The following is a 10,576-nucleotide window of genomic DNA, read 5'->3' on the forward strand; positions in this document are numbered from 1 at the left end:
CGGCTTCAAAGCCTTCGTGTATAACGTGGTGTTAATGCTCTAAATAGTGGTTTCAATAAATAAAGTCTGATATTAATATTTCCTACCGATAGCCCCGAAGCTCAGATTCATTCTTAGGATTGATTCCAGCTCTTTCAGTCTCAGCTTCTCGACTACTTTCAGATAGAGTTGCTCCCATCCGTAAGACTTCAACAGCTTGATACCTTGCAGAATCTCGTTCGAATGTTTCAGTCGCTCGTCTGCTAAAGTCTGCCAACAAGAACAAATATACAAAGTAATCAACTAGATAGCCCAGTTGGTAGATTGCCGGGTGGGAGGAGATTCTGTGCCCCCCCCCCCCAACCCCACAATACGGTGAACCCTCTTTTAGCTCCCTCTTTTGAATCGTCCTACCCAGCCCACGTTAATTTTCCATAATGTGGGGCAAAATCTCCGGCGGACGGATTTCCATGGACGCCAAATAATGAGAACTATATACAAACTTCTTCTGATAGCGCCCTCTATATTCTCCTTTTCCAGCCCATGTTGTTATTTCCCAATGGAAGACAGATTTTCCTAATGGGGTACATGGTGTGATGAGAGAGAAACCGGAGTAGCCTTTTTATAAGAGTATATAAATCAGCATCCCACTGAACATTACATCCAACTATGCACATGCTCAAAAACCCTTAAAAATTTACAAATTCCAGCTTCGCTTCCACCTCATATAGCGTCCCAAAAAGAATCAAACTTTACTCTATTTTGACCAATTCTAAACCACATAACTATAGTCAATGTTCCCTTGTTACTTATGCATTAATCTTGGTACCAGGAAAAAAATCGCCTAATTATTGGCAATAGTCAACTATGGGTCGAACTTGCCCCTGGATGATTCTCTTTGGCGTTATACTGTTTTAAAAAACTAATTATTTACTTTTTTTTTTTTTTCTTTTTTTTTTTTAAATAATGAAAGAATTGTGACGATTACCAGTGCCCGCTTCTGGTGTTTGGCCATGAAGTTAGCGATGCCTAGTTGAAGAGGAATGACGAGTACGTAAACCATTGAGCCAAGGAGAGCTGCAGTACCGAGCTTAGTGTATAGAGCGTAGATAACAACGCTAACCTAAAGACAAAAACAAACATTTAACATCTACGCACTTCTCAAAATAATTATGACCAAAAAACCTTACTTGGTAACGAGTAATGGAGAGCTGTTAATAGAATAAATCATTGTGAGAAACGGCTCCATCTAAAGGAATTTGAAAAAGAGGTAAATTCTCACTCATATATTTGAATCTGAGAAAGACTTTAGGCCCGATGCCTTTCGTAGACAGCTGAAAGCACCCAAATTTGTTTTTCCTTTTATTATTCTCTTCTGTGATCAATTAAGTCCAATTTTCACAGGTTTGTTATTATATGCATAAAATGTTGGGATACACCGAGTGAGATTACTGGTCATTGACAATTAACAAAAGTTTCCAGTGCCAGTGCCTTTAACAAACAAGCATTAGACTATACAGCTATTTTTGTTTGTTCATGGCAATAAATATTTGTAATCTTTAATTTCTAAAGTAAAAACTTTCAAAAAGGCAAAAGGTGCCTGTGGCGCTGTTACAAAGTTACAACAACAATTCAACTCACTTACCAGGAAAGGAACAGTCCATAGAAAATGAAAATACTGGAACATGTAGAGCAGGTTCATTGGGTCCGTCGACATGTGATTGGTGATCTGACCCACGGTCATGTCGCCTCCAGTCGTAGCAAACGTGGACAAGCTCAGAGATTTCTCATAAACCATGGACTGCGCAAGAAATCACGTTAAAACAAAATGTATTGTATATGAAACTATAATTCTATGTGCCGAATACAAAAGCGCACACCCGTGGAAAGATAGCCTATGGGTTTTTCTGCTGGAGCTCGAAATTAATTGATCCATGTTTGAAAGTCTTGTAATGGGGCATAACGAGCCTCGTTGTCATCAAGTTTAGGCCAAGTCAGAGACCTAATGGTAACATGTAACCTTTTTCAATGTTGATTTGATGCTTTTTGTTCAAAACGTGTTCAGTGTCTTTAACATCATGTTGAGTCTTATTTTCACAAAATCAAAGCAAAACAAAAGTTGCAATTTGTTCTTGGAATGAGAAGTAAATATATTATTTTTTACATGTGGATATTACGGTACACGTATGTAAGATTTAAAAGGAAGAGGACACTATTGGTAATTACTCAAAATAATTATCAGCATAAAACCTTACTTGGTAACGAGTAAGGGGGAGCTGTTGATAGTATAAAACATTGTGAGAAACGTCTCCCTCTACAGTACGTAGTTTTCGAGAAAGAAGTAATTTTCCACGAATTTGATTTTGAGACCTCAAAATTGGATTTTGAGGTCTCGAATCAAGCATCTGAAAGCACACAACTTCGTATGACAAGGGTGTTTTTCTTATACTATTATCTCGTAACTTCGACGACCAATTGAGTTCAAATTATCACAGGTTTGTTATGTTATGCATATGTTGAGATACACCAGGTGAGAAGACTGGTCTTTAACAATTACCAATAGTGTTCAGTGTCTTTAAACCTTTCAGGGAAAAATCAAAAACCGAAAATGATCCATGTGGTATGAAGTTCACAGATGCCTGCAGGTTGTGTTACTAAATTAGTCTCTTACTATAGGTATAAAAGCTAATGAAACTACTTTCAAAGTTCATTCTAACTTGACATATTGGCCGTGCATATAGCTACAGTTAAACACACTGGACACTATTGGTCATTTTCAAAGACCAGTCCTCTTACTTGGTGTATCTCGACATATGCATAAAATAACAAACCTGTGAACATTTGAGCTCAGTTGGTCGTCGAAGTTGCGAGAAGGAATAAGGGAAGAAAAAAAACCCTTTTGCAAAAGCAGTTGTGTGCTTTCAAATGCTTGATTTCGAGGCAAATAATTATTTTAGTGAGAAATTGGTTTTGGTTTTTTTCTTCTCGAAAACAACGTTACTTCAGAGGGAGCTGTTTGTCACAATGCTTCTTACTATCAACAGCTCTCCATGAGTAGTTACTAATAGTGTCCACTGCCTTTAAAGGCATATAAGACGCTTCTTGACTCAAAAAAGAAATTACGAAGAAATTAAGTTCCAAAGGAATCCTTACCTGTATACTTGATCTTACGCACAATCCGTACAGTACGGTGTAGTACATTGACGTTTGACCGGCAATAAATTGAAATGTTGTTGCGAGGAATGTTATTGTTATCAGAACAAACCCATTTGAAGTAAACTCAGTCATGTTCACAAAGTGGGGCTCGATCTGGAATAAGATTTCAGAAGAAGAGAGGAAAATAGAAGCTGAGATAGAGACAAAAATTGTATTATTTTTGCTAACCGTTTTAAAGGCACAGGGGTGGATTTCACAAAGGTAGTCCTAACTTAGGACTAGTCCTAGGCAATGCTAAGAGATAGGACTGGTCCTAAGTTAGGACCAGTAACTCATCCTAACTCAGGACTGGTCCTATCTCTTAGTATTGCCTAGTCCTAAGTTAGGACTACCTTTGTGAAATCCACCCCTGGACACGTTTGGTAAATGATTGCCAAGACCAGTTTTTCATTTGGTGTATGTCAATACGCATCAACAAACAGGGCCCAATTTCATAGAGCTTAACACAATTTTGCTTAGCATGAATTCTCTTCCTTGATTAACAGGATTTTACCAGCCAAATTTCCACTTGTTGCATTTTGCTTGTTAGTGGTATTCAGCTGTTATTTGCGTACCCTGAAAATAACTTGAAAATTTGGTTGGTAATCCTGTTTTATCAAGGCGAAAATGTCATGCTAAGCAAATTGTTGTGCTTAGCAGCTCTATGAAATTGTGCCCTGGTCTGTGCACAAATTTGTGGTTGTCAGATGCCTGAGAAAAACTTCAGGCCTGAAGTCTTTCTCATCAGATCCAAATATTTGAGACAGAAATTGCCTCTTACCAAGTAAGTTGTTATGCCAATATTATAGTTTGACTTTGAGTAATTGTCTCCAGTGATTGTAAGGCACTGGATACTATTGGTAATTGCTCAAAATAATTGTTAGCATCAAAACTTACTTGTTAGCGATCAATGAAGAGATGTTAAAAGTATAAACCATTGTGAGAAACGGCTCCCTCTGTGAAGTAACGTCGTTTTCTAGAAAGAAGTTTGTGCATATAGGGTCTTGCCAGGTATTCCGCCAATGGATTAAGGACCTCTCGACCAATCAGAAGGCTGCATTTGAGCCACGTGATACCAAATTTGCATAATTTTGAGGAGCAGCTGGACTGAACCATTCAATTTAGGGTGGGGTGTGCATAAATGCGTGGAGAATGTACTGTTAATATTAAAAACCGAGATGAAGTGTTAATGTTGTACAATTACAACGAAGGTGTCCAGTGTCTTTAATATAGTTTCCTCACCTCCACGACTGGTTCCAGCTTATAATATATCTCAGTGACGTACAGCACGATGCCGGAGAGGCAGATGGGGCCGACCAGACCAGCAAAATCACCCAGTAGTTTTAGAATTCCCGCCAACGCCATCCGTACAAAGTAGATGCGGACGATGACCTTACCTAGTGACGGCTGGCGACCTTTAGATGCGGCCTGTACCTATTGGAGAAATACAAGCAGTATCGTGAGTTAGTTAGCTCTTTCGTAGACTGGTACCTTGTGTTTATAGATAGGTATTGGTTTTACAGACCCAGCGGTTTCATTGGATAACATAATTTCATTGGATAAACGTGCAGTGACATAAATTTTCCATATCTATGTTTTTGATTGGTCCGATTAGATGTTTTTCATCTGCACTTTTGGTAGCCACGCCTGAATGCAGCGTGCGTAATATTTCTATTTACAGTAGACCTACAATATGTACATGCATGTAATTATGTTTTATATACACGTAAGTAGGATTTGAATGCAAATTTAAGAGGTCAAATGTGATTATGGGCGGGGATTGACGTATCTCAAGACAAATCTCTGGCTTAATTCATGAGCTTCGATGTGTGACGTCAGATGTTCATACTGTGCATTAATGAGCTATCTGCATGAAATATATAGCCGAGGGGGCGCCCTACCTAAATTACGTCATGTGCACTATTTTATAAAGGTATATTATTTGAGCAGCTCTAAACAAAATAAAAATAACGAAAACACGTACAAAATCTTACCAATTCTTTTTGATATTCCTCCTTGAACTGCCTGTGTAATGTCTCTGCACTGTAACTCTTGGGCAACTTCCCCAAGTCCTGAACCTCCAGTGTCTTCTTGTAGCCAAGGAAGAAGATCCAATTCAACCACCAGAAAGACACCTGAGAGGCGAGGTTGACGAAGTAGGCTCGGAACAAGGGTCCAGGGGATTTCAAGTCGTCTAGTTTTTCTTGAGGGATATTCCGACGACAGAAAACCTAAAATTGGGAAAGGTTTAGCATTGAGATGAGATGGTTAAGGCGTTGTCTAATTCGCCACACTGGTATCAATAGCCGTCAACAGCTTATAAACAAATAAAGGTGTTTGAGAAAATCGTGATTAAAGTTGCAAACATTGTCAAACTTCTATTTCGAAGTCTGCTTATTTGTTTGTCTTACTTTTAAGAAGCAACATAAAACCATAGAGCAAGGACCTAATATAAAACTGACTCCGTTTTTCGTACGGAACTGTCAATTTTCTTTCATTCCTGCCGTCGATTTCACAAAACTCTTCAGACTAATCTTAGGACTTAAGACGAGTCCCAACCCTGCACTGTAAAATGCAGACTTTAAGATTAATCCCGAGTTGAGAGGCATCCTAACTCTTTGTGACTTTTTATGGGTAATTTTAAAATGCCTTTTTAAGCACATTGTTTGACACTTCGTGAAAGCTGAATAAAACGAGCAGAGCGCTGTGTATAATAAACTATAATAACCCTTTTTGAGATAATGCTGGACACATGACGCTGTTTGGTTTGCCTGAACACCAACCAAACAGTGCATCCTTATTTATAGTGATTAATCAATAGGTTACTTTAAAGGCAGTGGACACTATTGCTAATTACTAAAAATAATTATCAGCATAACACCTTATATTGGGAAAGCTTGATGGAATAAAACATTGTGATAAACGGCTCCCTCTGAAGTAATTTGATTTCGATACCTCAGATTTAGAATTTGAGGTATCGAAATCAAGCATCTGAAAGCACACAACCAATATAGAGCTCAAATTTTCACAGTTTGATATTTTGTGCGTTATTATGTTGAGATACACCAAGTGAGAAGACTAGTGGTCCTTGAAATTACCAAATGTCCAGGTGTCTTTAAAAAGTGTATTGCATGTTAAGAGTTGAGAGTCCCATTGAGATTCACTTGGTTGGCTGAAAAATAGCTCACTTCGTGAAAACGCATAGTCGTGCACACGAGCTCCTTTAAAAAAAACTTGCAAAGCGTAAAGCGTTTTAAAGTGGCGTATCGTGATAGGTCACTTCGCGGTGACAAAAATGGCAAATATGGTTACGCCATTCATAAATAATAACAAATATCGAAGTCTTATATAGCGCACGTATCTACCAAACAAGGTACTCAAGGCGGTTTTCAAACTTTCAGAAATATAGGTTTTGCAGTGACGAATTCTGAGACCCTATTATTTAGCACCTTATAAGGGTTTACAAGGTGCTACGGCGCATACAGCAGCCACAGCCAGGAACACCAGGGCGCACCCCTTCTCTTTTCGATAAGTGCACTGGGTTCTTTTGCATGCGTTACACAACACATGGGACCAACGGCTTTACGTCCAACCCGAAGGAAGAAGCAATGGTTAAGTGTCTTGCCTAAAGGGACTTTGTACTTTTTGTAGGACAAAAAACACAATGTCCACAGAAGTACACTAAACTTACAGTTGGAAGATATAGATAGTAGAAAGCTTCCCTGAAAATATTACTTGCTGAGGTGCTGTAGTTTTTGAGAAATTAGTAAACAAATGTAATGAAAATAATTTTCACCTCAGTGATATGAAACGAAAATCATTTTAGCATGTAAAAACGTATTTTCATGACATTGTTTTACTCATTTCTCAAAAATTACAGCACCTCAGCAAGTAATATTTAAGGTTTGCTTCCCATTATCATTTTCTTCAAACTGTGTAAGTTTAATGAAATCTGTGGACATTGTGTTGTGTGTTACAAAAAGTACCCAAGGAAGTCGAACCCACACACTGCTGATCAGAAATATTATAATTACGAAACTATTGCGTTTTGGGCAATTACTTGCTTCAAATGTTAGCAGTAATGAGTGTTAAAACGATTCGTGTGTACACGCATTGCTTACATACATGGTTCTTTAAGGCTAACGGCTTCGAGACGAGAAGTAGGCCAATAAAAGTGTCTGATCGAAATATTTCATCTTTCCTTACCTTTAGTCTGATAACGTTAACATCCAGTAAAAAGAGAACTGTGTAACAAATTAGCTGCAAAAGTGCTAGATCAAACCGTGGGATCTCAATAGAGCCATAGTCCTCGCCAAGTAAGTTGACGAGCTTCCCAATCTCTCCAAGTGCTGCTGTTGCATAGTAGAGTAGAGACACGAAGGCCATACCACCAGCTTGCCAGACTTCCATGTGGTGGTAATATACAAGAGAAATAATGCAAGCAGTCAGTGCAGTGATGGGTGGAAGATAAAGATGAGGCTGACTGCCTCCAAGACTCTGAATATAAGTCTCATCCGTGAGGATGCCTTCTGCTAAAGAGGCGAAGAGACAAATCAGCAGGAAGATGGAAATCAGCCATCTTAGAATATGGCCGGGGAAACGGAGGATGTAGCCAGTCTTGCCCTTCCTCCGAAATTTCCTGAAGCAGTTCAGAACAAGGAGAGACACCGATGCTGAGAAGATGAACCCGAAGTGCGGCAGGGTATCAAGAGCATCCACGAAGCAAACATTACTAGCTAGGCTCTCGTGTATGAAGTCTCCGTGGCTATCCAGATCGGTCGAGTTGACTCCACAGAGCCATTTCCAACCACCATAAACACTGCCAACTTGCTCCATAATTGTGTCACTCACTCCCTATAGTCCATACAATACGTATCATGTATTATCCCAAAACACCATGCTTTTCTTTCCACGTACGTTGCTGGTAATATTATTCTCAACAATGTCCAAACTGAAAGGCACGTCTTTTTTTGTTGTTAACAATGCACCGCGTATTATAGTAGCAATGTAACTAGCCTGCAACCTGCAACTCTCTTGGCATCATCATTATACCGACAGTCATTCAGCAGACAACCTTGCTGACAACTTTGCGGATTAGTTTTCTGAACTTTGATCATTTAATACAAGGCAAACATTTTTACGGGCGTTGCAAATCGGAAATGCTAATAAGATAAAGATGGTATTGACCGAGTTGCCTTGAGGCATCCGTTTTTATTCAACAAGTCGGGTTTAAACAAACTTAAAATAATTTTTGTTTTTTGTTCGATTGAAAGTACCAAAATTATTGTGTGTGTGTAGCACCCACAATAGGGCGTTGGCAATCAATTTAACCATACTGACATAGATCGGGCGATTACATTTCAAACTCATTGAAGCATAATATCAAACTGCTGAAGTGTAAGCTAAAGGAATCTCAGGCGCTGAGTATACATTTAACAGTTTATCAGAGTTTAAATTTGTTTGTTACGACAAAACCCTATATTGCCCCTATATTTTCCTCTTCCTTCCGTTTTTGTATCATCCTTGCTTGGGTTAAGAGACAAAATATTCCACTTGCACTTCCTATTGAAGGACTGCTGTAGCCCATTTTCATTGTTTATAGAATAAGTTCCGGACTCTGAAAACGATATTATCCTGGACAAATTCTAAAGTGTTTCATGGCCAAGTGTAATATTGAAATCGGCCAGGATGATTATCTATTCGCCCTTTGTCTTACCACTCAAGCACGTTATCTCATACCCCGTTGCTCAGTAGACCTCTTAGTTACGCAAAATGTAGAGAAATGTTCTTAGATGCACTCAAGCAAGTTAATAGAAAAGGGAAACATATAACTAGCTATGGACTTTATAGTATGAGGTACGGGATAATGCAACAGTGGAGGTGGAAAACCACCAAGGCAAAACACGGATAATTATGTCAAAGAGTCGCAACTACTTTTTAATGGTGAAAGTTCTTTCTGATGATTAAAGTCTTGTAAAGAAGATTGCAATAATATGACTGTAGATAAAGTGAAGTATATAGCTAGAATCAGAAGGTGATTGGGCCTATCAGTTACCCCCCCCCCCCCTTCCAAAAAAAAAAAAAAAAAAAAAAAATATTTAAAACTGCCCAGATACTACTTCTAACAGTAGACATGCGGTTAACGGAACACGTTGCCTTGGATCGGTCGAGTTGGTCTTTGAAAAGCGTTCTGTAACCGTTTGTTATAAAATGCATATGGGCAGAAAGATGGTGTAAAAGTAGAATACAATGATCTACACAGATATGCCTCGAAATTGCGTGATTTTCTTTCTACCTCGTCGACTAACACGGTCGGCCATGTATATGGGAGTCAAATTGTTGACTCCAATAAAATGGCCGACCGTGATAATTCGCGACGTAAAAGAAAAACCGTACAATTTGGAGTGATACTTGTGTAGATCATTATGTTCTACTTATAAAACATATTTCTAACTTATGCATTTCATAACAAACGGTTTCAAACGCTTTTTATAGACCAACGCGTCCGATCCAAGGCAGCGTGTTCCTTTAAAGTGTAACATTAATTTGTATGATCAATTGCATTTTCTGCTTTGCGTAATTGAAGAGAAAAGCAAAAGTTCGATTGGTACTATAAAGGCTATACTAGCGATCGCTACAAGATGGGGCTCTGGATTTGAGGTTTATTTATGGAAGGTTATTTCCTCAATTCATCTAAGCCACTTGGTGAATTATGTTTACTGTTGAAAGGCAGTGGACACTAATGGTTATTGTCAAAGACTAGCCTTCTCAGTTGGTGTATCTCAACATATGCATACAATAACAAACCTGTGAAAATTTGAGCTCAATCGGTCATCGAACTTGCGAGATAATAATGAAAGAAAAAGCACACGTCACACGAAGTTGTGTGCGTTTAGATGGTTGATTTCGAGACCTCAAGTTCTAAACTTGAGGTCTCGAAATCAAATTCGTGGAAAATTACTTCTTTCTCGAAAACTACGTCACTTCAGAGGGAGCCGTTTCTAACAATGTTTTGTACTATCAACCTCTCCCCATTACTCATTACCAAGTAAGGTTTTATGACAGTAATTATTTTGAGTAACTACCAATAATGTCCACTGCCTTTAACTGCTTACTGAATATGTCAATTTCCAGACCAATGTCCGATGAGCCAAGAGGGCCTTTTTTCCTTTGTGGGAATTGATTGAATAAGAAAATAACGAGATTTAGAATTGAAAATAATAATCATTGAGATCGTGAAATATGTTAACTGCCTACTGATCATGTATTGTTTATTTCCAGACCGATGTCTGAAGAGCCGAGAGGGCTGTTTTCCAGTTGAGATTGTTGTATTGTGTTGAAAAGAACAGTGTTTTTGTTAAAAAGAAAAGAGAAGTTGTACTCAGTAGCGGCCGAATCCCGG

The 10,576-nt window shown here is 38.6% G+C and overlaps 1 protein-coding gene across 1 annotated transcript in view; it reads right to left on the reverse strand.

The window, feature by feature from the left end:
• Positions 1-8,177, reverse strand: part of LOC139951335 (ATP-binding cassette sub-family C member 9-like) — a 33,481-nt gene extending 25,304 nt beyond the window's left edge. The window contains exons 1-7 of the mRNA XM_071950189.1: positions 7,381-8,177; positions 5,169-5,405; positions 4,417-4,608; positions 3,133-3,288; positions 1,625-1,780; positions 968-1,102; positions 87-249 (exon numbers count right to left, since the gene is read on the reverse strand). Of these exons, the coding sequence (XP_071806290.1) occupies positions 87-249; positions 968-1,102; positions 1,625-1,780; positions 3,133-3,288; positions 4,417-4,608; positions 5,169-5,405; positions 7,381-8,010 (1,669 nt within the window). The 5' untranslated portion in view covers positions 8,011-8,177. The remainder of the gene's footprint in view (positions 1-86; positions 250-967; positions 1,103-1,624; positions 1,781-3,132; positions 3,289-4,416; positions 4,609-5,168; positions 5,406-7,380) is intronic.
• Positions 8,178-10,576: the final 2,399 nt, after the last annotated feature.

This window comes from Asterias amurensis, chromosome 2 (assembly GCF_032118995.1).
Source record: "Asterias amurensis chromosome 2, ASM3211899v1".
Lineage (NCBI taxonomy): Eukaryota > Metazoa > Echinodermata > Asteroidea > Forcipulatida > Asteriidae > Asterias > Asterias amurensis.